The 27,169-nt window shown below is 48.3% G+C and overlaps 1 protein-coding gene across 1 annotated transcript in view; it reads left to right on the plus strand.

Moving 5' to 3' along the window:
• Positions 1–1,505: 1,505 nt before the first annotated feature.
• LOC308239521 (melanoma-associated antigen B1-like) overlaps positions 1,506–27,169 on the plus strand; it is a gene marked incomplete at both ends in the record, with an annotated part of 51,645 nt that continues 25,981 nt past the window's right edge. The window contains one exon of the mRNA XM_080652304.1: positions 1,506–2,224. Coding sequence (XP_080508430.1) covers positions 1,506–2,224 — 719 coding nt within the window. The remainder of the gene's footprint in view (positions 2,225–27,169) is intronic.

Raw genomic sequence — 27,169 nt, forward strand, 5'->3', positions numbered from 1 at the left:
TGCAGGTCCTAAGAAGACTCAGGGAGAGTGAGGGAGGTGGGGGCATTGGTGGGAGGGGCTGGCAGAGGGAGGATGTCCTGGTCCTGGGTAGACTCAGGGAGAGTGAGTGTGGTGGGGGCATTGTTGGGAGGGGCTGGCAGAGGGAGGATGTCCAGGTCCTGGGAAGATTCAGGGAGAGTGAGGGAGGTGGGAACTTGGTTGGATGGGCTGACAGAGGGAGGATTGCCAGGTCCTGGGAAGACTCAGGGAGAGTGAGGCAGATGGGACCTTGGTGGGAGAGGCTGGAACAGGCAGGATGTCCAGGTCCTGGGAAGACTCAAGAAGAGTAAAGGAGGTTGGGGCCTTGGTGGGAGGGGCTGGCAGAGGGAGTGTGTGCAGGTCCTGCGAAGGCTCAGGGAGAGTGAAGGAGGTGGAGGTCCTTGGTGGGAGGGGCTGGCAGAGGCAGGATATCCAGGTTATGGGAAGAGTCATGATGAGTATGAAAACCAGTGACCCCCTAACATGGAGAACACCTCAGACTCCCTAAATACTGCCATTCAAATAGGCCCAGGGTTTGTCAGAAGAAGTGCCCCTTAATTCCTGCTCAAGGGTCAGGCGGGTGAATGCTTTCTCCTGATAAGTGTGATCACGACACAGCAGAGGGAGTCATGCTAGATACACATCTAGTGGGCAAACAGGATTGATGTGAGATCCTGTGGCACCTCTCATAACAGGGATTCCATTGGATGGGTGCACCCTGCATTTGGGAGAAGACAGGCAAATGCAGCTAGACCGTGTCAATCTCAGTTCCTCCTCTTGCTCCTGGGTACCTATAGATGTCAGTGGAAGATAGGCCACAAGCACCGACACAGAGGACCCTAGCTCTGGCAGTGCCAAGCAGGAAAACCACATGTGCACTGAGGAATGACCCATCCTCAACAGTTGAAAAGGGAAAGCTAAGAGCATAAAGTAGGGCTCTGAGGCCCTACTTGGAGATAAGGTGAGAGTTCTAATGAGGACTGAGGACCCTAAAAATGCATCACAGAGAAGGCTCATAGCGATGTCAGTTCTGGGTGCCCCCTGCCAGAAGCAGCATCTCAACACAAACTTGTAGCATGGAGGTTTGAGTGTCACCAGAGAAGTGAAGGAAGTGGGGGCCCATGTCTTGCCAACATTTAACTTGATGATCCTGAATGTGAACTGGGAGCAATCCCCAAACCCAGGGTCCTGTATACCCTCTGCCAGCCCCATAGTCACCTAGGGAACACCCAGGTTAGATTCTGTGGCTCTGACTAAGGCACACTTTAACTTCCTCTGCAGGGTCTTAGGGCAGAGACTGGGCAGAACAGGCGCCCTCTGGGTCGCTGGATCACTGCCCTCAGACCTTGCAGACATGGACTGGGATAAAGCTCAGGTGCAATTTCCCTGCTGAGGGTGCACACACCATCTCACTCTCCCTCCTCCAGGTGCCAGCATCACTTCCTCTCCTGCCCGAAGGGTGCCCACTGTCCCTGACCAGTGTCCTCATGCCTCGGGGAAAGAAGAGTAAGCTGAGACGAGAGAAACGCCAGCAGGCCCTGAGTGAGACTCAGAGTCTCAAGAGTGCTCTGGTCACAGCAGGGGAGGTTGAAGAGCACCCCTCCTCTCCTCCACATGATGATTCTCCCCAGAGCTCCCCTGTACCTGGCCTATCCGAGGAGCCACAGGGAGCTGCAGCTACTAGCTCTCCTGAGGCATGTGTCTCTTGCCCAATATCTGATGCCATTGCCCAGAGCCAAGGTGAGGAAAGTGCAAGTGCCTTCCATGCAGCAATTTCAGCTCTGCAGGCTCGCAAAGATCCTCTAAGCAGGGAGGTGAGCAAGGTGGTGCAGTTCCTGCTGGAGAAGCTGAAAAGGAAGGAGCCCATCACTCAGAACGCACTGCTGAAGTTTGTCAACAGGAAGTACAAGGAGCACTTCTCTGAGATCCTGAGGAGAGCTTCTGAGCACATGGAGCTGGTCTTTGGCCTTGAGTTCAAGGAAGTCAACCCCAACAACCACACCTATGCCTTTTTCAGCAAGCTGGGCCTCCCGATTGAGGGAGACCTGAGCAGTGATGAGGTCTTGCCCAAGACCCCTATTGTGATGGTGATCCTGGGCGTGATCTTCATGAATGGCAACATTGCCACTGAAGAGGAGATCTGGAATTTCCTGAATGTGTTCGGGGTCCACCCTGGGAAGAAGCATGTCATCTTCGGGGAGCCCAGGCAATTCATCACCGAGGATCTGGTTCAGCAAATGTACCTCGAGTGCCGCCAGGTTCCCGACAGTAATCCTCCCAGCTACGTGTTCCTGTGGGGCCAAAGAGCACACACTGATATCAGCAAGATGAAAGTGCTGGAGGTGCTGGCCAGGATCTTGAACAAGGCACCCACTGCCTTCCCAATCCTGTATGATGAGGCCTTGAGAGATGAGGAAGATAAAGCATGGTTGAGAGCCGCAGCCATGGTTGGCTCTTTTACCAAGCACAGGGCTCCTTCCCAGGCGAAGTCCAGCAGCTGCTCCCACACCTAGGGAGATCTGAGGCAGCCTTTTCACTTTTAGTTTCAGGAGGGCAGTCACCCTTCTGAATAGTAGAGTAGTGGGCTCAGGAGAGAACAAAACATTTATGCGGTTGGGTTTCTTTTTCTTCTGCAGATGACTAATTTTTAGGGTTGTATGTATTTTCAAAAGTTGTTCCTTCTAAGTAAAGGTTTATTTGCTTCAGAATCTATTTTTCTTAATGTCATGTATGTCACACTTATTAAAGATGAAATTTAATATTAAGAGTTTTTTTTATTACAAGCTGATTGAAAAGCCTTCAATATGGTTTTTTTTTTTTTTTTTTTTTTTCCTACAGTGCAAGGCACAGGAATAGGATTTTTACAGGGCTTATGAAAATATTTGGGACAACAAAATGGACAAACAAAGTAAAGGCTGATTAATTTTTAGTGTTCTTTATTCTCCTTGTTCTTTTCTTATAAAATTAAATAGCATATACCTGGATTTGCTTATCTCTTCAGAGTTTTTGAGAAAATAAATCCTAATAAATTTGAATTCTTGCTCATGTCTTTTCTTTTACCCTCCAGCATTACTAGGCCATCTGCTCTTTGGAAATATCTAAAATTATTAGTGATGATAAGAAAAAAAAAGCCTAATAGCCACTGTCCATAAAATTTAGAGAGTCTATCAGCAGCATTGGTCATAGATCGCAAATGGTGTCATCCAATGTAAGAAATAAGTAAATGACAAGTAACATAAGAGGTGTGGAAGAGAGCAATTTATTGTCCATCATGTGAGCAAGGCAGGGTTTGGCCTTGGAAATATCCAGTCCCTGAGGATGTGGAGGGCAGGTAATTTTCAGTTGGGCTGCATGATGGGCTGGATGAAGATGAGGAGTTGTGAAGTAGGGGCCCAACACTCAGGTAATGGGTCTTAGAGTTGAGAGACTAAGCCTGGAATGAAAAACAGATCTTAAGCTTTACCTGGGGATCTGGAAAAAGCTGAGTGCAATCTTCACCTGAGGCCAGACTGGAAGGGGTCCAATCCACTTGCTCCAGGGCAGGAGAACATAGTGCTCAAACTAGGTGTTTTGAGCACAGGATGTCTAGAGTGTTTCTGAAAAATAAGTGTGATAGCCCTTGAAGTGAAATGCCACCGAGCCACTGGAAAATCTGACTTTTCATGGGCTAGCAGAGCCTGATCTCACTCCATGAAAATGGCACTTCATGTAGAGAATTTGAGTTTCACTTGGCAAAAAGGACGGGCAGGCTCTATTTATGATGGCAATGAAATTCATAAAATTAGGGTTCGTTTGGAAGACAAGTGGTTGGTCCTTGGGACTAATGAACATTGAGTTGCATCTTGCCAGAGAAGATATCCCCACATCCATATTAAACAACAAATGCTCTATAGGGGAAATTCTACTTAGTTCTACTTGGTAGCAACATTTTGCCTGATGTGGTTTTCTAACTTTTATACAGTTCCATGTTCTGTAATAGAGCATGGAAATTAAATTCTGTGATGAAAGGTGGTTATCATCTGGGGTCAAAGCATCTTAGAGATAACTGCCATAGATTACAAGCACCAAATTCACCTAATACTTTGCCATATGGTTTATATTCATCACAAGTGAATATCCACAGTCCTGTGTGAAAGACTACCAGATTCATTTTGTAGATAAAGAACTTAGAATAGTCTCACATTCAAGGCTATAACTGACATAGTAGGACTTAAGCATGGCACTTAATTCCTCTAGAGCACATCCTCTGGCACTCCTTCAAGTCTGTGGTACACCACATGCCACTTAATTCATTTTCCTGCTCTGGATTTCAAAATGTACTTCTGTCAAAAAGCAGGACTTCATACTCAATATATTGATTTGAAAACCACAGCCCCAGGAACAAGCAATAAAATGACCTAAATATATGTGAGATATGAATAAAGAAAGAAAAAGATGGTACTCAGGGATAACATCAAAATCTACAAGGCAAATATCAGTAAACCACTAAAGCACAGAGATCACAGTCACTTGGCTCAGCCCCTCTGTAGAGAGTAAAACTCTTAGAAGCGAAGTTAGCTAAGAGGCTAAGTATGGCTACTGAAAGGGAGGAAGAGTTCAGCGTGTTTTCTCTGACAGCACATCACTTGTCCTCTGCTCCCTAGCTTGGCTGCAGCAACTCCATCCCAAAACACTCCTGGTATGAAACCAACCTATTCTCGGTTTACAATAGGGACACTAGAAAATAATTCTCAAGGATATAGCATTTATAAAAAGGCTTTTCACAGGACAGACGGGAATCAAGAGGAGGATTCTGATGAATGAGTACAGGGGAGCCACAGAGATAATGGCTGATGTCTCCTCTCAGACCGAAAAAGCCATGGAATGGCTGTCAGATTGAGAATCCACTCAATAAATTTCAGGGTTCTCAGGGACATGAGAGCTTTGGTGTACATGGGTCATGTTAAGGTGAAAGAAAGAGGAGTTCCAGGGGCCTGCCAGGAGTCAAGGGAAGGATCCTGAGTGAGGACTAAGGGCACACCCTTACCCTGAACAGAGAGGCCCCACAGAGCCTGAATCCTGATGTCACACCTGCATGGGCAATAGCAGGAGAGCCTCATGTGCATTCCCTGACCTTTCCTTCTATGGCTCCTCAGGAGGTGAGGGCATTGGCCTGCAGCTGTGAGACCTGCGTGAGCACAGGAAGGAGATCAAGGCCTTGTCAGGAAATAAGGGCAGATCCATGAATTACATCTCTGGGGAACATAGACACTAAGACCATGAGGTGGCACAGAGATTGCCCAAGCCATTATTCCTAACATTCCTTAGGCAGGGCCCTTAGACTCACTCTGTAAAGAGGGTGTCAGAGATGTGAGGGCCTTGTTCTGAGGGGAGGGTCCTCAGGTAATGAAAGGAAGGAGTTCCTAGCATCTTTCAGTAGTCAAGGTGAGCAACCTATTCTTTTCAGAACTCTGAGGTCCCCAGAGGACCCTGCCCTTGCTGCTGCCATGAGATATCTTGGCATTGTTGGCATGATGTGATGATGCAATCACACCCTCCTATGGTGTCATAAAGAGGGTGAGGGACTTGGTGTTAAAGGTATGGCCTGAGGCCAGTAGTGGGAGGATTTCTAGGTTTTCCACAAGCCAAGGTGAACACTATGAGGTCCTAAGTAACCACACCCCCCCAATATTGAGTACACCATAAAGTAATTTCCTACTCGGCCTCAATAATCCAATAACAGGTATGTCCAGATCAGGAGATCCTCATATTCCTGTAGTGCCATTAAAGTGGTCCTGGACTTAAAATTAGGGGCAGGCCTAAGGGTCATGGAGGAATCTTAGAACATGGGTGTGGTGGCTCAAAGCATGGGCAGAGGGTACATCCACCCTTAAATAGAAGGGATGACTATGCATCTGACCCCACAGCGGCTTTGGCTTTAGGTGCTTAAAGACCCAGGATAGGGATAGCAAGCTTTAACTATCCCAACACTTATTTTACGTGGTCTAGTGGAGGTGAAATCTTTAGTTTGAATTTGTAGCCACTATTCAACTGAAGGAGTGGGGACACAAGGCCAGATATGAAGCCAATTGTGTATGCTTAGTGAGGATTGCGGGCCCCAAAGAAACCAGGACAGAAAACCCACCACTGAACAGTCAATAGTGGGAATACCTGCACTGGGTTGATGAGCTGAGGGTATCCTTCACTTTATTCTTTTTGGTCCCATGGCTTGCCACCAGTTGAATGATGCTCTTGAATGTGAAATAACAGACTCCTCAAACTCAAACACTGCCAGCCCCTATGGTCACCTCCGTATGCCTGAGGCAGGACTGGCAGGATACAGCCTGAAGTTTTCCCAAGGCACAGGAGCTCTGTGGGTTTTTAGAGTGGAGGCATGTGAGTGTACCCTGGGAGGAAACACTACATCAATTGGGAATCTAGGAAGCTTATCACCAAAGATCTAGTGAAGGTGGAGTACATGGAATACTGACAGGTTCCCCACAGTCATCCTCCATGCTATGAGTTCCTCCGGGGCCCAAAACTTACACAGAAACAACAAAGTTGAAAATCCTGGAATTTTGACCTAAGCTCAATAATAGGATTCCATGTGCCTTCTCATCACAATATGAAGCATCTTTGAGGGAGGAGGTAGAAAGAGCACAAGCCAGATGGGCAGCCGGGGCTGACACTGATACCACTGGCAGGAAATGTTCCATGGCCTGGTCCAGGGGTGTCTCCACAACTAGTAAATCTAAGGATTCATTTTTGTCTTGAAAAAAATATCTGACATCAGGGGAAACAATCCCAAAATAATGTAGTTGAAACAATAGAATAGGAAAAAGATATAATTTCATCCACCTTGATTCTCCTTTGTCTTTACCATCATTTCTGTTGTAAACTCCTTTCATACCTCTATATGATTAGCTTACTCAAGGGTGTAGGATATAATAAATCTTAATATAAAAGATCTCTTATACCTTTTCTCTTCTATTCCACAAACCTAACTGAACATATGTTTTTAGGAAAGCCATGTATCAGTACTGAAGATGGTGAGATAAAGACCCAGCCTCCCTTCATAGAACTTTGTTAGCTAGGAGTCTCAATCACCTAAAGAGGACGTTCAGATACTCTGTATGCCTCATAGGAAACTTAAAAGGGTAGGTGATTCCGGAGGTGTTCCAGGTGACAGGAGTAAGTGTGAACTGTCTGAATCAAGGCAGTTTAGATTTGGGGACACTGAAAGTCAGCCTCTGAGACATCCTTGTCAGTTAGGCTACGAGGTGGTGAGCAGAAGACAGAAACTCAGATGAGATGTCTGAGTTGAGAGAGAAAATATTTGCATAGAAAACTGCACTGTGGTGAAAGGTCCAAAATGAAGGCCTGATAATATGTTCTGCCTTGCTATGCCTTAAAACCAACAGGTTGTCAGATTTCGTAACAGCAAATTCCCCTGTATATTCTTCATTTGTTGATAAAGTCCCGTACCCCAAATTGATCTTTTTGAAGGGGATAAGGCCCATATCACATTTATTCTCAAGTAATGGGTTTCTTTTCCCTACCATCCTCTGGACTTGGCAAACCATGTGATTATATACTGTAGGGGAATCAGGGGTCACCTCAACCTCTTGATACCCCACAGACTGCCTCCCACAGAACTTGCTCATTCACTGTTCCTTAGTGTAAACCCCCCACCACTGTGCCATTGTAGGGGGTGTGGTGTCCCTCTCTCCCAACTTGGAAGCATGCATCATTGATAGATTCCTGTCTAGATCATCTATTTAGGGTCCACTGTTGTGGTTCTGGAGAGCACATCACCATAGTGCAGAAATGCCATCCTTATCTCACAGGGTAAATAGGGGACCACTGAACATGTTTTTAGGAATTAATTTAGTAGGGCAGATAATACAGTAAATCAATATGCATCCTAGGCAGAGTATTGTTTATCTCAGGCTGCCCAGAGTATATGCAACAGAGTGGATGGTTAATCAACAGAAATTGATTTTCTCACAGTTCTGGAGGCTGGAATTCCAATGTCCAGGTAAGGGCAGTTTTGGTTTGCTCTGTGCGCTTTCTCCTTAGCTTGCAAATGGCTTCCCACTTCTCCTGGCCATCCCTTGTCTGAGCCTGATGTCGCCATGGATGACCTAAAATCTCATAAGTTTGGATTATGGCCTATCCCGGTGTTCAGCAAACTGCAGTTTGCCAACCACTGGCCTATCCTAATGGCCTCATTCTACCTTAACCATCACGTTGAAGACATAATATCTCTAGCCATGTGAGGACACATCCATGAGTCCTTGTTTGACCATAATACCAAACTTCCAGCCTTTAGAACTCTGAGAAATCAATGTCTGTTGATTACATGCCACCCAGTCTCTGATATTTTGTCATAGCAGCACAAATGATCAAGAGAGTTGAATATACAACCCTTGGCTCCCCAGGACTCCCACCTGGCTTGCACACCCTGCAGATCGTGGGACTGGCCATTACTGTAATCCTGTGAACCAACCTCTCTTTCTCCATCCTATTGGTTCTTTTTCTCTGAAGAACCCCAAATGTATGGCTAATATAAAGATTACCTCAGACTTTGGGGATTAAAGTGACATAAATGTACACACTTGTAGCCTGCCAGCCATAGTCCTACAGGACTCTAAAAGGCATGAAAATGTGATCAGGATGGGTACCTTCCAGAGACTGGGGCAAGCATCAACTCCAGGCCTCTGGCAGTTTCTGGCGGTGGCTGGTGACCTTGGCTTGTGGCTGTATCCCTTCCATCTCTGCTGCTGTCTTCACATCTCTTTCTGCTCTATCTACGCTCACCTGCCTCTCTCTGAGAGGGACATGTGTGATGGCATTTAGGATCCACCCAAACGATCCTTGGTTACCATCATCTCAAGGTCCTAATCCTCCTAGGAGGCTGCCCTAGTGGGAACACTCCAAGACTCTGGGCATCAGGACCTGGCGTCAGCACACCAGCCTTTCACTCTGCCAGCCACGGTGGACTTCTCTGGCCCTGGCACAAAGGGACCTGCACACAAGAGGTGATTCATTGCTTGCTGAGGAATGTGTGAACAAGGGGACACTGGAAGTCTCTTCTGAGCAGGTCTCCACACAGGCATCTGGGCAGGCTGCCCCCAGGAAGAGCTTAGCTGAGCAGGCCATCCCAGCAGTGCAAGGAGACTTTGCTGTCTCAGTCTCTAGGCCTACAGTCCTAGGCCATTCAGGTTTCTCTCCAGACCCTCAAACAAAGGGCTTGCCTATTTTCATCACAGGAAGAAAGTGAATGGTTTGAATTCAGATGCCTCTAGCTCCGGGAGAGTTAGGCCTGGGTGGAAACAGGCTTCCATAGGCGCCTAGGCAATGCTACCAGGGCTTCCCTTGTGTTTAGCTCCTTGGCCAAGCTGCTGTGGAACCTCATCATTTTTCTCAGGTATGGAGCACTTTTCTTGCTTTGCAGCCCTTTTCAAAAGTACCAGTGCTGCCGGCTTTCACCCTTGTTCTAGACCATTTACTCTATTATTTCTGAGTCTCAGACCCTGGGAGGGCTCTCTTCTCAGGTCTGTGCCCATAGTGCAACCTGCTCCCTGGCTTGGTCCCCACCCCAGTCTCAACAGTGGACTCTAAAATATACTTTTATTAAATTTTTTATGAGAGAGGGAGAGGGAGAGCGATGAAAGAGAGACAGAGGAAAGGGAGATAGAGATAGATAGAGAGAGAGAGAGAGAGAGAGAGAGAGAGAGAGAGAGAGATATGAGGGCAGATAGAAACATCCATGAGAGAGAACCATTGTTTGGTTGCCTCCTGTACATCCCCCACTTGGGATTGGGTCCTCATCTCAGGCATGTGCCCTGAATGGTAATCAAACCCATGACTTCGTGGTTCATGGGTCAACGCTCAGCCATTAGACACACCAGCCAGAAAAGAGAGGCCTTCTTGCCACTGTGCTGGGTTTTGTGTTGTCCCACCTCCTTCTCTAATGGTTTTCCGTTTCTAATTGTCATAAAATTCTGGTAGGCTGGGTGCTCATTGGGGCTGGTCCTGAGGCTGTGGAATGCATAAGCTGTGAGAAGCCTGGGACCATCAAGAGGTAGAGAGCCCAGCCATTGCCCCAGGCTTTCCCAAGCTTATGGAGACTCAGAGGAGCCTTAGCCAGAGTCCCGGGGTTTGGAAGGCTGGGCTGGGGAGCTGGATCTTCTCTCTGACACGTTCTATCACCAGCCACCATGGACTGGGCTGCATGGAAGGACCTTCCTAGGCTGAGTCAGGAGCCCCAAGCTCCCTGTTCTCCCGCCCCAGGAACCAGAGAAAAAAGAGACCCCTCTTTGGCCTTCCCCTATGGTCTTCTGTGCACCACTCCAGCCCTGACCCCATTGACAGCACTGAGGGGACCCTGGTCACACTTACTGGGTGGCAGCTGGAGGGTTCTGGGGAAGATGGGAAGCCACAGGAAAAACGAGCTTTGTTGGTGCAGCTGACAAGAGGCTGGCAGACATGGGCTTGAGTCCAGGCCCTGCCCAGAGACCAGACTGCAGCTAATTAGCTCCCACCCACCCACATCCGCCCCTCCTGCCACACACATGGTCACATGTGTCCTGCCGATACACCCCCATATCATCCTGCACCCCAGATCCACCAAAATCCCTCAAAATCCTCTGCAGACAGCCTTCAGCAACCCAGCCCATGTCCCCATGATTCCCAATCCTTGTTATCCACACTCTCTGGAGACACAATTGCACCCTTTCCTACCTGGTGGCCATAATTACCCACATGGTAAGGGGTGAGCAAATGAACAGTGAGTGTTGAGCAAATCCACCACCTCCACACATTTGTGTCCCAACTTCACATGCCTCCCACTTCCCAGCCCCTTGGATCCCTGTGGTCTTGGTTTCCATGGATCATCGGTGGAAGCTCTGCCCCCTCAGACTCTATTCCCCACCCTTATATGGAGCAGAAGCCATGTAGACGGGGCTACAAAAGTCTCAGAGAGACTTTTCTGGTTCCTGCAGATCCAGGCTGTGGTGTGGACAGCCCACTGTGGCCCTCAGTCTCCCCATCTGTGCAGTAGGCGGATGATACCGAGGAGCCTGGGGTTGCGTGCCAACAGCTGCATATCCTCCTCCCCTTCTCCTACTGAGGTAGACCTGGCCCCTCTACTCCAATTCAGGTGCCTGTTTGTGCCCTCTCCCACCTTCACCTCCAAAACCCTTCCTGAATCATTCTTCCCACCCCATAGGCTCATTGCCACTTAGATTGTCACATCCCTATGAGTGCTCAGTCACCACTATCACTCTACATCCTGGACTCTGTCTCTCCCACAACCCTTACCAGGATTCATTTCAACCCACCACAGGGCAAACCTGTATCCATCAACTATCTCCTCCAGCCTCTGAAAACCTGCACCCCAAATATCTACTCCCAGGTCCAATGCCCCACCCAAACAGAGGTCACCCTGTACCAGGTTCTGAGGCCTCCATTCCTCAAAGTTGCCTACACATTTCAACTGTGTCAAGTGGCTGAACTCGCATCCTCACTCTCCTCTTCCTCACCCTACTGTTCCTCACTCTCCTCTTTTTCACTGTCCTTCTCCTAATGGTTAGGACGTAACCAATACTCTATTTCTGTACCCAGGGATTTGCATGAAGGTCTTAGAAAACAAAGCTGACTTTCCCTCAATATTTGGCCTCCCACAACTCCTGTTCCTGCTCAGCTCCTTTGTCAAGGAATTGGAAGAACTGTGTCTGCATTTGTACCATGAGCCCCTGAGGGCTTCTTCTGGAGCTGGCTCCTTGCTCTGCTTCCCTTGGGTTGCCCTGGTGTACCATGCTCTGACCTCACCCTGCATCTGCTCTGTGTCCTGGGAGGTACATCTGAATGCGCTCTGTTGAGGTGGATGTTCTGGCTCCCACTGGCTACTAGTTGGCTGGATCTTGGGAAGTATCAGTAGGAAATAGAGGGCAGGATGAGAGTGAACTGGGTATTGGTTTTCCGGCTTCCTCCCCGCCAGGGTGCTGGGTTCTAGCTGTACCCTGAACAAAGCACCCCACTGCTTTTGGAATGTTCTCCACCCAGGTCCACTTTGTGGCTCTAGATTCCAGTAACTCCTCCCCTTGATTCCTCAGACCAGGGGAGAGGGGAGCAGAATGCAAGGTGTACTTTGCACAACTTTTTTGCTGTTCCTTCACAAGAAGACTCTACAGTCCCTGCAGCCCCTTCTCTCCCCCATCTCTCTAAGCCTCCTTTACTAGGCTCCCATTACATCACATGACTTGCATGGCCAGTAGTCTCCTGCTGGGACATGAGGGGCAAGTTCCTGCATCCTGCAGTCCAGGAACTCTTTTCACAGTCACCATGATAACCAGAACAGTGAGCCAAGGTTATTTTCCAGGGCCGTGCCTCGGGATGATGAGGATTGGGCACCTTGGACCATAAGATTTAGGCAAAAGCGTGAAAAATTTGTTATGAGCAGATTCAGACTCCCCACACAGGGAGAGCGACCAATTATGGGTTGCCCATTGTAGCCCTGTTCATTAGGGGTATATATTTGCAACATGCCTGCTCTCTATCTACCCCAGTTGCCACCTGATTGATTCTCTCAATTGTTCTTGCCCAGGAAAGGACCTGAACTTAAGTGTCTGTTCACCTTATTGCTGCATGTCCTCCCTATGTTCACATGCGTCCTGCTCTGAGTCAAAAAATGTTCTGTTATTCCTGCATGCTTGCTTTCAGTGGTTAGACTCACTCAATCTGCTGTGTCTGCCCCTGCCTATGTTCCACCTGCCTTTGTTTTCCACTGGACCCCTGCCCTGACTTCCTGGGTGTCAAACTACCTCCTCTCATCAGCGCAGTCAGCACTACAGTCCTCACCTCTCTTCTCTGGGCACCTAAGCACCACAGTGGGGCTTCCCTTCTCCCTTCATGTCACAGACTCCAGGATGCCAATTCAGGTGGCATAGCTCACACAGAGCACTTGTCCTGTCATTCTTTTTCTTTTTTTAAATCCGCACCCAAGAATATGTTTCTATTGTGTGTTTTTAAAGGGACAAATGGAGAGGTAGAGGAACATTGATCACTTGCCTCCATTATGTGTCCCGACCAGGGATCTAAGCCACAACTTTTCAGTGCACAGGAAAACACTACAACCCCCTGATCCACCTGGCCAGGGTGCACTGTTGTTCCTTTTAAGCCCTTTTTGCCACCATAACTAAGAAAGGGTCTGGTTCCCTCCCTCCTCTACTCTGTAATGCTCCACCAGGGACGGCTCTCAGGGGACATAGCACCTTGCACCCATGTGGTCCCAGGAAAGCCCACACCCCATAGAGTGGTGAAGGCTACCTGGGTTCCAGGGAGGAGCCCCTAGCTTTCCATGGCTTAGGTCTCACCCCTCCTCACCCATTCGGAACTCCATTTCTCATAGAAACCACGCTGGTGTTGCTGGCCCTCTTGTGGGTGGCAGGGCTGGAGATGTGATTCTGGAAGCTACTCCAGAGAGAAGATGGCTGCCCAGGACCCAGCATCCCTTCCCTGCAGCCTCTCCCCACCCTCCAGGCAGGAATCAAAGGTGTCTCTTCTATGATCTCAATGCAGGAATATAGAGTCCACAAAGGGGTGTGCTATGCACTCTCTGCAGGGAGTGTCTGAGAAATAATGGTAAATTGCCTTGAAGTGAAGATGAACAGAAGCCAGGGTGTTGAGTCTCTGTGCCTTGAAATGGTAGAGTTATATCCCACTATATTAGAAGAGCATTTTAACTAGAATACCTTGAGTGTACTTTGCAAGTTCTAAGAGAGGGCTACATTTTGGTGGGAAAGGAAGCAAAAGCTAGTGGAAGTGGTTTGGATGGAAGGCCGGATGGAAAGGATTGAATGATTTGGTCCTTGATTGAATTCTAGGAAGTATAAGTTGAAGCAAGATGTGGGGGCAGGGGGAAACAGCACCAAACCAATGTTAAATAATAAACGCTCTAATGGAGAAAAGCTATTTAAATTTACATTTCAAAGTGAAGTGTTGGATGATTTGGTATTGTTGTATCTGAGAACATTACATTTTATCCGACATATCCTGGACTTAAAAAATGCACAATGACACTGTGTAGGTAAAAATAGTAAGTGCCATTCATTAAAAACCCAGTGTTGTCCTAGCAGGTTTGGCTCAGTGGATAGAGAGTCGCCCTAAGGACTGAAGGGTCCAGACTTTGATTCTGGTCAAGGGCACATGCCTGTGTTGTGGGCTTAATCCGCACAGCGGATAAGTGGTTCTGTCTCATCATTGATGCTCCTATCTCTCTCTCCCTCTCCTTTTCTACCTGAAATCAATAAAAATATTTTTAAAAACTACAATAACAAAAAAAAACACATTGTTTGCTAGTCATCTTGACAGATGCTTCACATACAGCACTTATTCCCACAGTCTTTTTTTTTTTTAAATATATTTTATTGATTTTTTACAGAGAGGAAGAGAGAGGGATAGAGAGTTAGAAACATCGATGAGAGAGAATCATCGATCAGCTGCCTCCTGCACACCTCCTACTGGGAATGTGCCCGCAACCAAGGTACATGCCCTTGACCGGAATCGAACTTGGGACCTTTCAGTCCGCAGGCCGACGCTCTATCCACTGAGCCAAACTGGTTAGGGCTATTCCCACAGTCTTAAAAAGATAGGGTTTATCACACTCAGTTTTCAGTGTGTGAACGTAGCAAATGCTGATACTCACAAGCAGGTAAGTGACAGAAGTAGACAAGACCCGTGGTCTGAATTCACCCAGGGCACACACTGTCCTACCTCTGCCACTCTGACACAGATGTTGTATGTCTGCATTCACTTTTATTCTCAGTGATCCAAAATACATCTCAGACAATTAATTAAAAATTTTGTGCTGCATGTGGTGGACTGGAATGCATATCCAGAGCACTAAGCATAAGAGACCATTGAGAAAGGTGAATAATGAAAGGCAGGAGATAATATCCAGTGATAATATTATCATGTGAGATGGGGCCTTATAAAATTATCTGGGTCAGCCTGTCTCTTATAGTAGGGAAATCTTTAAGAACAGGAGTTCATAAAGAGCCAAGTTGGGGTCCTAAAGAGAAGAAATAGAAGATCTGGGTTGTATGTGTGTGTTTGTTTTTGTTTTTGTCTGGAACCTGCCATCTACCCTGGGTCCTCTGCCTGGTCCCTCAGCCTCCCCATCTCACATCACTCCTGGACACAGACCTGTTTTCTGTGAGACCTTGCAGTAGGCAGGTTAGTCAAGAGTTTGCATTTTTTTAAATTAAATTTTATTAAAGTGACATTGGTCAACATGAACATACAGGTTTCATGTGTGTGTTTCTATGTTACAAGATCTGTATATAGCACCATGTGCCCACCACCCAAAGTTAAATCTCCTGTCATCTCATATTCTGACACCCTTCCCCTCACCCCCTTCCCTCTGGCAACCACAACACTGCTATTTGCATTTATAAGTTTAAGTTTTAAATCCCACATATGAATTAAATCATACGGTTCCTACCTTTTCTGTCTGACTTAATTCACTTAGCATAATGTTTTCAAGGTCCATCCATGTTGTTGCAGATGATGCTATATCATCCTTTTTTAAAAATCTTTTATGTATTTATTCATTTATTTATTTTTAAATTTATTGTCTAAAGTTTTACATATGTCTCCTTTTCCCCCGATTGGCCCCATCCCCCCAGCCATTCCCACGCCGGGCAAGATCCCACTGCCCAAGTGTCTGTGTCCATTGGTTATGCTAATATGCATGCATACAAGTCCTTTGGTTGCTCTCTAAAACCCCCTCCCCTGCCATTTGTCTCTGGATCTATTCTTGTTCATCAACTTACGTTGATCATTATATCCCACATATGAGTGAGATCATGTGATATTTACCTTTCTCCAACTGGCTTATTTTGCTTAGCATAATGCTCTCCAGTTCCATCCATGCTGTTGCAAATGGTAAGAATGCCTTCTTTTTTACTGCAGTGTAGTATTCCATTGTATTTCATCCTTTTTATGGCTGAGTAGTATTCTATTGTGTATATCTACCACTTCTTCCTTATCCAGTCCTCTGTCGACATGTCACCCCAATAAAATTAAACAAACAAAACCCCAGTATATTCTATCACAAAAAAGCTTATTGTTTGCCTCAATGATTAACACATAAATTGAGAGAAAATATCCTTTAAAATTTTAATGTAGAGTTCATATGCCTGTCTTGCTAATTTATATATTATGTATATATACATAATATATATAAATTTTTAATGAAAAAGAAAAGAGTTTTCAGGGATGTGGCATTCCTGGGGAAGCCTTTTCTTAAAGAGACAGCAGCCCAGATGAGGACCCAGATGAATGACGCAATCACCGAGCGAGTCCTGCAGACCCTTCCCTCATCTGCTCTTAGATCTCCCTGGGGGCTGACTAGGACAGGGACTCCCCTGGGAGGTGAGGGCCTTGCCTAAGGGCTGGGGCCCAGGGAAGTGTCCCAGGTCCTGAGAGGAGTGCAGGTGACAATCCCTGTGAGAGGGAGGGTGCTTCCACGCTACAACACAGGGGGCGCCAGAGATCCCACCAACTGTTGCTGTGGAGAGGCCCTGTCTCTTTAACTGAGGGGCACCGCGCCAGCTCCCTCCTGGGGCGCCTTGGAAGGGAGACTTTACCTGAGGGGACAGCACCCTGAGGGCAGAAGGAGAGAAGGCACAGGCTGTAGCTCTGGTCAAGGAGGAAGGAAAGAGGAGTGAGCAAACCCCCTCTGTGCGGGGCCCCGCCCCTCCCCGGTTGTCCCGCCCCTCCCCCACCCTCCAGCCCTGCCCCTGCTCTCAGGCCTGGGGGACCCTGGGCACAGCGCTGGGGCTGAGGGCGATCCCCTGGAAGGGTCTGGGGAAGGTGTGGGCCCTGGGATGCGGGGGCGGCCCAGTTCCGCAGGGGAGAGTGAGTGACACCCCCACCGGAGCCAAGGTGAGGGAACGTGGGAGAAATCCGCCCCGGGCCTGCTCATGGCTCCCTGAGGACCCAAACATGGTGGGCCCGTGGGGTGGGCCTTCCTGCCCCCCTCGGTGGATCGGACACTGAGGGCCTTGGTCTGAGGGGAGGGGACCGCGTCCTGAAGGATGTCAGGGTGGGAAGTGGGAGGGTCCCCCGCGGCCCGCCCACCCCCTCAGCCAGGAGGCCTGGACATTGCCGCTGCCCTCCACCCTGGGAGGCCCAGGCAGGGAGGCTGTCAGGCCCCCCTTTAGCAAGACAGAGAGGGGTGAAGGCCTTGGTCTGAGAGGAGGGGACCCCGCCCTCTTGGAAACCAGGCTCTGAAGTCTGAGGGTCCCCAGGGGCCACACCACCCCCTCAGTGAGGAGGCCGGGACCTTGCCGCTGTCCTCCACCCTGGGAGGCCCAGGCAGCGAGGCTGTCAAGCCGCCTCTGGGAGCAAGTCACAGGGTGTGAGGCCTTGGCGAGAGGGAGGGCCCTCAAGTGAGGAAGCATCCCAGGTGGGGCAGGGGTCAGGCCTCTGTGAGGACCCAGGGAGTCCCCATCCCGCTGCTGGACTAGGATGCCAGGAGGTTTCCGGAGAAGATGGCTGACACTCCTTTTCTCCTTGGGTGTCCTGCAAGCTAGTTGGGGGGTCAGGGGATGGGGCTGCTGGGTAGAGGGATTGGGAGCTTTCATTTATGAGGGACGGTTTACCCTCACCATAGGAGGATATCCAAGATCTCAGCCTCCCCATCTCACATCACTCCTGGACACAGACCTGTTTTTTGTGAGACCTTGCAGTAGGCAGGTTAGTCAAGAGTTTTCAGGGATGTGGCATTCCTGGGGAAGCCTTTTCTTAAAGAGACAGCAGCCCAGATGAGGACCCAGATGAATGACGCAATCACCGAGCCAGTCCTGCAGACCCTTCCCTCATCTGCTCTTAGATCTCCCTGGGGGCTGACTAGGACAGGGACTCCCCTGGGAGGTGAGGGCCTTGCCTAAGGGCTGGGGCCCAGGGAAGTGTCCCAGGTCCTGAGAGGAGTGCAGGTGACATTCCTTGTGAGAGGGAGGGTGCTTCCACGCTACAACACAGGGGGCGCCAGAGATCCCACCAACTGTTGCTGTGGAGAGGCCCTGTCTCTTTAACTGAGGGGCACCGCGCCAGCTCCCTCCTGGGGCGCCTTGGAAGGGAGACTTTACCTGAGGGGACAGCACCCTGAGGGCAGAAGGAGAGAAGGCACAGGCTGTAGCTCTGGTCAAGGAGGAAGGAAAGAGGAGTGAGCAAACCCCCTCTGTGCGGGGCCCCGCCCCTCCCCGGTTGTCCCGCCCCTCCCCCACCCTCCAGCCCTGCCCCTGCTCTCAGGCCTGGGGGACCCTGGGCACAGCGCTGGGGCTGAGGGCGATCCCCTGGAAGGGTCTGGGGAAGGTGTGGGCCCTGGGATGCGGGGGCGGCCCAGTTCCGCAGGGGAGAGTGAGTGACACCCCCACCGGAGCCAAGGTGAGGGAACGTGGGAGAAATCCGCCCCGGGCCTGCTCATGGCTCCCTGAGGACCCAAACATGGTGGGCCCGTGGGGTGGGCCTTCCTGCCCCCCTCGGTGGATCGGACACTGAGGGCCTTGGTCTGAGGGGAGGGGACCGCGTCCTGAAGGATGTCAGGGTGGGAAGTCTGAGGGTCCCCCGGGGCCGGCCCACCCCCTCAGTGAGTAGGCCGGGACCTTGCCGCTGTCCTCCACCCTGGGAGGCCCGGGCAGCGAGGCTGTCAGGCCACCTCTTTAGCAAGACAGAGAGGGGTGATGGCCTTGGTGTGAGAGGAGGGGACCGCGTCCTGAAGGAAGTCAGGGTGGGAAGTGGGAGGGTCCCACGGGGACGGCCCACCCCCTCAGCCAGGAGGCCGGGACCTTGCCGCTGCCCTCCACCCTGGGAGGCCCGGGCAGCGAGGCTGTCAGGCCACCTCTTTAGCAAGACAGAGAGGGGTGATGGCCTTGGTGTGAGAGGAGGGGACCCCGTTCTGAAGGAAGTCAGGGTGGGAAGTGAGAGGGTCCCACGGGGACGGCCCACCCCCTCAGTGAGGAGGCCGGGACCTTGCCGCTGCCCTCCACCCTGGGAGGCCCGGGCAGGGAGGCTGTCAGGCCGCCTCTGGGAGCAAGTCACAGGGTGTGAGGCCTTGGCGAGAGGGAGGGCCCTCAAGTGAGGAAGCATCCCAGGGGGCAGGGGGCAGGCCTCTGTGAGGACCCAGGGAGTCCCCATCCCGCTGCTGGACTAGGATGCCAGGAGGTTTCCGGAGAAGATGGCTGACACTCCTTTTCTCCTTGGGTGTCCTGCAAGCTGGTTGGGGGGTCAGGGGATGGTGGGTGCTGGGTACGGGGATTGGGAGCTTTCATTTATGAGGGACGGTTTGCCCTCACCGTAGGAGGATATCCAGGACTTTCCAGAAGTTAAGGGGACATCTCCCTGGGCCATCATATCATACCCATGACCATAGTAAGAGAACCCCTATTCTCAGCCTTGAGAACCTGGGCAGGTTTGGTGACTCTCATCCTCATGGAAGCCCAGTCTCAGGAAATGCTGGAAGGAGAGAGGAGTCCCAGGTTACTACACCAAAAGTCAAATGAAAGATTGAGGGGCCCACCCATCATTCTATATAATAAGAGACTAATATGCAAATTGTCCCCTTCACTGGGAGTTTCACAGGGAATTTGCCCAGAGGACAGGGCTGGCCTGAAAATGCCATGCCCCACCCCCAGCCACTCCTACCCCTGATGTGCCAATCCCACCCTGATCAGGGGTAGAGGTAACCTGCCAATTGCTCTCAGCCCCTCCCCCTGACCCACTATGGGCCCTCCCCCTGGCTGGCCCCAACCCCAATTGCCACCCACTTTCTGATCCAGGCTGAGGTCTGCCACCCAACTGCCCTTGGCCTCTCCCCCCAGGGAGCCCTAACTGATCTTAGGGTGGGCCGACCGGACTCCCCTCGTGCAAGAATTTGTGCCCAGGGCCTGTAATGGTATAAGATAAGAATCCTGAGCCCCACCTTTGCATTCAGCTCAGCGTAGGCTTGCCATGCTTAGACTCACCCTCACTTATTTCCATCCAATGTAACAGAAAAGAGGCCTTCAGGGAAAGTGCAGCCACCAGTCAGCAGAAGAGCGGGATTCCAGCTACTACCCAGAGACCAGGTGAGAACCCTGCATGAGTACTAAAGGACCCAAGCAGCACATGAAGGAGACCTTTTGGTCACAGAGATCTGCTAGGTTTGGTTTGAGGTGTCCATTTCAGAGGAGCAGAACAGAGGGGGCCCAGGACCTGCCAATATTTGACATGATGATTCTGGTAGTTAACTGAGAAGAATCTGACACCCTAGAACACAGGCTCCCCACTGGAAATCCCTCTGCTGTCAGCCCAGTACCCCCTCGGAAGGGCTGCCAGGATGTAGTCTAAGGATCCCTGCAAGTGCCTCTCCAGGTTTTTCAAGGAACAGATGGATCAGAATGGAAGCACTGTGGGTTGCTAGAGCAGTGCCCTCTAGGAAACCCGGAGAGGCAGCCTTAGCTAAAGCCAAGGTAGAATCCATCTCACCACTGACTGAAGGCACTCACATGATCTGTTTCTCCTTTATCCAGGTATCTCCATCTCCTGATTTCCTGTCCAGACTTCTGCCTGCTGTCCCTGACTATAGTGACATCATGCCACTTGGTCACAAGAGCAAAAAACACCACCGTGCCAAAATTGACCCTCAGAGTTGTGGCAATTCTCAGGCCACTGCAGCAGCAGCAAAAGAGTTCCCTCCCTCCTCCTCTACTCAGTGTGAAGGTATTAGCCAGGGTCTGCCTGTGGGTGGGTCATTTAACACTTCCCAGGGCCCTCAAAGCTCACCAACCACCCCAACCTCTTTTGTAGCTATTTCTTGCCCTGGATCTGATAAAGCTTCCAGCAGCCAAGAAGAGGATGAGGCTGTCTCCTCTGCGACCACACTCTTCACTGGGGTCTCAGTGGTGGATGATTTCAAAAAGAGGACTGAGGCTTTGGAGCTATTCCTTCTGTCAAAGTATAAGCTGAAACAACCCATTATGAAGAAAGACCTGCTGCGTATTGTCGGGGAAGATTACCAAGACCGATTTTGTGAGATGCTCAAGAAAGCATCTGATGAAATGGAAACCTTCTTTGCATTACACATCAATGAAGTCAACTCAAGCAATCACTCCTATGCCCTTGTCAGCAAACTGAAACTCCCCAATAATGGGAGGGTGCGTCCTGGCAGGGGGTTCCCGAAGACCGGTTTCCTGATGCATATCCTGGGTTTGATCTTCATGAATGGCAACTGTGTCTCTGAGGAAGTGATCTGGAGAGATTTGCGTCTGAAGCAAGTGTACCCTGGGAGGAAGCACTTCGTCTTTGGGGAGCCCAGGAAGCTCATCGGAGATTTTGTGAGGCTGAAGTACCTGGAGTGCCACCAGGTGCCCGACAGTGATCCTCCACGCTCTGAGTTTCTGTGGGGTCCAAAAGCACACCTTGAAACCAGCAAGATGGAAGTGCTGGTGATTATTGCAAAGGTCAATGGTACCCACCCCAGTGCCTACCCATTGTGTTATGAAGAAGCTTTGAGAGATAAGGAAGAGAGAGCCCAAGCCAGAGATGCAGCCAGGGCTGCCACTACTGCCCAAGTCAGAGCATCTTTCAGGGCCATGGCCAGCACAACCCTTCCACCCATGGAGTAATCTAAAGCTTTTCTTCCTTCACACCAGAATATCTAACATCACAATAGGAATAATATTCTTGGAAGGGTACAAGGATCCCTATTCTAGTTGTTGGGATAATGGAATAGAGATTAAAAAAAAAACTTGATTATTCTTAGTTTTCCTTGTTCCTTTTAGTCTCCAGTTTTGTAAAATTAACTGAGTTATGATGTTTTAAGTTAATTGAAGAAGTAGGATAAATTAAAGCTTAATAAATTAGAAGTTGTGTTTGCTGACTCTTTTATCCACCACTGGCTCTTTATCTGCTCTTGGGGAGTCTCATTGTTAGGACTGGGGATATTAAAGTAAATGCAGCCTCTTCTCATATAATTTTGTCACCTGCAAGTTGCACTCACATGAGGAAGATGTTGAAGCACCCCGTAGGACCTAGAGGTAAAGTAAAAAGAATGGGTGAGGAAGAGGGTGTTCATTATGAGAGCAGTTAGGCAGAAATTTCCTGAGCAAGGCAGTTTGGGAATTTAGGCAACTGTCAGTCCTTAGTGGGTTGTAATTTTCATTTATACTATGTGCTGGGCCAATGGAGGTTGTGTAAATGGTGAGCAGAGGCCTGACCCTCCTATGTTGTGCTGGAGAATTGGGAGACAAAGTGTGAGTTAGTCTGCTCTGGCTGCTCTAACAAAATACCACAGCCTGGGTGGCTGAAACGTTTCACACTTTGTGGCCTGGGGAATCCACAATCAATGTGCCTGTGGATTCGGTTTCCCGTGAGAGCTCTCTTCCTTGCTAGCAGATGGCCTTCTTCTCCCATTGCCCTGGCCAGGTAGACAGAAGGTTTTCATCTCTCTTTCTCTCTTGTGCTTCTTAGAAGAACACTAATGTCATCTTGGCCACCCCATCCTCATGACAGCAACTAAACCTAAGTACCTCCCAAAATCTCCACCTCCAAACACCATCCATCACACTCGGGGTTAGGGCTGCAGCATGTTAATTGGGGTGATGCAGAAGGGGGACACCACCATTTGTCTCTAAATGACAACTGCTGCTACAAGTTACTCTGGCACTGTGGGTAAACGAGAGAGAATTCTCCTGGGTCAGGATAGGAAGGTACCCTTTGTACTTGTCATAGTGCAGGTGGACACAATGTGCAAACTCGGTGTTCTATGCTCATCATCTCCTGGCAGTTGCTGAGAAATAGAGATGACATTCCCTTGAGGTGAGATGCCAAGAAGCCACTGTGCTGATGTGCTTTACCCTGAGTTGGAAAGGAGAACCTGCTCCCTTAAATGGGTATTTCACTCAGGTTATCTTGAGGGAGTTTGGCAAACTCTAAGTGAGGACTAGCTTTTGTCCAGGGTGTAATGAATGTGAACCGAGGTGGTGTGGATGGAAGGGCCACTGCCAAGGATGGAAGGACTTGCTCCTTGACAGCAATTCTAGAAGCTTGAGGTGCATCCAGCTGGGGAAGGCAACTGCTCACCTGAATTAAATGACAGGCACTCTAATGTGGAAACTTTACTTAGTTTCCTTAGGTAGGACCATTTTTGGTTTACTGAGTGTTCTTTGTCTGAGATAATTATGTCTTCTATGACATGTCCTGGACTCAAACAAATTCCAAAGTAGGTGGGGACATCATCTGTAATCAAAATAATACTCTTAGCTGCCATTTTAAAAATATGGGGCAATATTTGGTAGCGATCTTGCCATGTGGTTTATGTTTGTTTTCCAAGATAAGCCAACACCTGGGGATATATCTAAAGAAAATTCTCCCTGACATAATTGGATTCAATTTGTGCATGAAGGACAGTATGCAACTAATATTGGCAGCAGTAAGTGACATAGAATGCTGTCACTATTGAAAAAGCTTGTGTTTATGTGCTTGTTGTTCAAGCTCATATAAAGCAACTGTGCTACTTAAAACATTGTAATTTTTCCTTGCTGCCACTAATTCCAAGTAGTGATTGACAATGTAATTTTTAAAATGTAATTGATTTGTAGGCAAACAATGCAAAATGAAACAGATTTTCCTTCATAGGCTCTTATTTAACACAAAATTTCTTGAGCTAAAATGTACCTTTCACAAAATAAATACCAGGTAAAGAGGATTGGGATTCATGATTTCTTTTTTTTTAAATTTCTTTATTGATTAAGGTATTACATATGTGTCTTTATTCCTCCATTACCCCACACCTCCCATTCATGTCCTCACCCCCCTGTAGTCTGTGTCCATTGATTAGGCTTATAGGCATGCATGTAAGTCCTTTGGTTGATCTCTCCCCCGTACCCCCACTGTCCCCTGCCTTCCCTGAGATTTGACGTTCTGACTGATGTTTCTCTGTCTCTGGATCTATTTTTGGTTATCAGTTTATGTTGTTCATTATATTCCACAAATGAGTGAGATCATGTGATATTTATCTTTCTCTGCCTGGCTTATTTCACTTAGCATAATGCTCTCCATCTCCATCCATGTTGTTGCAAATGGTAAGAACTTCTTTTTTGCTGCAGCATAGTATTCCATTGTGTAGATGTACCACAGTTTTTTAATCCACTCATCTGCTGATGGGCACTTAGGCTGTTTCCAAATCTTAGCTATGGTGAATTGTGCGGCTATGAACATAGGATTGCATATATCCTTTCTGATTCTTGTTTCTAGTTTCCTGGGATATATTCCTAGAAGTGGGATCACTGGGTCAAATGGGAGTTCCATTTTTAATTTTTTGAGGAAACTCCATACTGTTCTCCACAGTGGCTGCACCAGTCTGCATTCCCACCAGCAGTGCACGAGGGTTCCTTTTTCTCCGCATCCTCGCCAACACTTGTCATTTGTTGACTTGTTGATAATAGCCATTCTGACCAGTGTGAGATGGTACAGCATTGTTGTTTTGATTTGCATTTCTCTGATGATTAGTGACTTTGAGCAGGTTTTCATATGTCTCTTGCCCTTCCCTCTGTCTTCTTTTGAAAAGTGTCAATTTAGATCAGTAGCCCATTTTTTGATTGGGTTGTTTATCTTCTTTTTGTTAAGCTGCATGAGTTCCCTGTAAATGTTGGGGATTAAACCATTATCATTGATATCATTGGCAATTATGTTCTCCCATGCAGTGGGCTTTCTTGTTGTTTTATTGATGGTTTCCTTTGCTGTGCAAAAGCTTTTTATTTTGATGTAATCCCATGTGGTTATTTTCTCTTTAGTTTTTATTGCCCTAGGAGCAATATTAGTGAAGAAATTGCTTTGGCATATGTCAGAGATTTTTCTGCCTGTGGATTCCTCTAGTATTTTTATGGTTTCCCATTGTATGTTTAAGTCCTTGATCCATTTTGAGTTGATTTTTGTTTATGGTGTAAGTTGGTGGTTTAGTTTCATTTTTTTTGCATGTATCTGTCCAATTTTCCCAACACCATTTATTGAAGGGACTGTCTTAACTCCATTGTATGTTGATGCCTCCTTTGTCAAATATTAATTGAGCATAGTGATTTGGTTCGATTTCTGGGTTCTCCTTTCCATTCCATTGATCTATATGACTGTTCTTGTGCCAATACCAGGCAGTTTTGAGAACAGTGGCTTTGTAATACAGCTTGATATCTGGTATTTAGGTCCCACCTACTTTATTCTTCTTTCTCAGGATTGCTGTAGGTATTTGGGGTCTTTTTTTTAAATCCCAGATGAATTTTTGGAAAGTTCGTTCTAGGTCTGTGAAATATGCTGTTGGTATTTTAATGGGAAGTGCATTGAATTTATAGATTGCTTTGGGTAGTATGGACATTTTGATGATGTTGATTCTACCAATCCAAGAACATGGTATGTTCTTCCATCTTTTTATGTCTTCCTCTATCTCTTTTTTCAGTGTCATGTAGTTTTCCACGTATATGTCTTTTACCTCCTTATTTATGTTTATTCCTAGGTATCTTAATTTTTTTTGGTGCAATGGTAAATGGGATTGCTTTTTTAGTCTTTCTTTCTGTAAGTTCATTATTGGTGTATAGAAATGCCATAGATTTCTTGGCATTAATTTTGTATCCTGCTACATTGCCAAATTCATTTATTAAGTCTAAAAATTTTTTGATGGAGTCTTTAGGGTTTTCTATGTACAGTATCATGTCATTTGCAAATAAGGGCAGCTTTACTTCTTCTTTTCCAATTTGGATGCCTTTTATTTCTTCTTCTTGTCTGATTGCAATGGCTATTACTTCCAGCACTATGTTGAACAGGAGTGGTGAGAGTGGGCATCCCTGTCTTGTTCCTGTTCTTAGGGGAAATGGTTTTAGTTTTTGCCCATTGAGTATGATGTTGGCTGTGTGTTTTTCATATATGGCTTTTATTATGTTGAGGTATGATCCTTCTATTCCCACCTTGCTCAGAGTTTTTATCAAGAAAGGGTGTTGCATTTTGTCAAATGCTTTTTCTGCATCAATTGATATGACTATGTGATTTTTAGCTCTCAATATGTTTATGTGATGTATCATGTTTATTGATTTGCAAATATTGTACCATCCTTGCATCCCCCGGATAAATCCTACTTGATCATGGTGTATGATCTTTTTGATGTACTGCTGGATCCAATTTGCTGGAATTTTGTTGAAGATTTTGGCATCTATGTTCATGAGGGATATTGGACTGTAATTCTCTTTCATTGTGTTGTCTTTATCTGGTTTTGGTATTAGGGTGATGCTGGCTTCATAGAAGGAGCTGCTCCTCAGACCAGTGCGGAGTGCACAGGGCTGCTGCTCCTTGGTCATGGGCGGTCTGCTTATGTGGCTGCTCCTCAGAAGGCGGTGGGCTGCTCACACAGCTGCTGCTCCTCGGATGTGGGTGGGCTGCTGACACAGCTGCTGCTCCTCGGATGTGGGCCGGCGACTTGTGCATCTGTTACTCCTCAGAAGAGGGTGGGCTGCTCACACAGCTGCTGCTCCTCGGAAGGGGGTGGGCTCCTTGCACAGCTGCTGCTCATGGAAGGGGGCTGGCTGCTCATGTGGCACAGCTGCTGCTCTTCAGACAGGTACAGGATGTGGGCTGCATGCAGCTGCTGTTCCTCAGAGGGGTCCGGCTGTGTGGGGCTGCCGCTCCTCAGTGGTGGGTGTGCTTCTCAAGCCGCTGCTGTTCCTCGGATGGGGCGAGCTGCTCATGTGGTTGCTGCTCCTCAGACGGGGGAACTGCCTGCACACACAGCTTCTGCTCCTTGAACAGGGCAGGCCACATGAAACTGCTGCTCTTAGGCCTGTTGCCGGTTGCTCGCGGGGCTGCTGCTCCTTGGACAGGGGCGGGCTGCTCACGTGTCTGCTGTTCACGTGGTTGCAGTGCCCTGGGCCTGTGACTGGGCTTTGCTGCTTGAACTGGCAATGCTTCCCGTGTGTTCAAGCAGCTCTGAGCCCCTTGGTGCTGGGGAGCCCAAGAAAGCAATCCTGCCCTTGCGGCGCCGAGCAGTTATCGTTATTCATGATTTCTTAATTCTTTTCTCCTGTAAATATTGTTACTTCCCACTTGGTAATTACATCTCTTATACTTATTTTCTGGTCTCAACGTC

Source organism: Plecotus auritus (genome assembly GCF_963455305.1).
Source record: "Plecotus auritus genome assembly, chromosome: X".
Taxonomy (NCBI): domain Eukaryota; kingdom Metazoa; phylum Chordata; class Mammalia; order Chiroptera; family Vespertilionidae; genus Plecotus; species Plecotus auritus.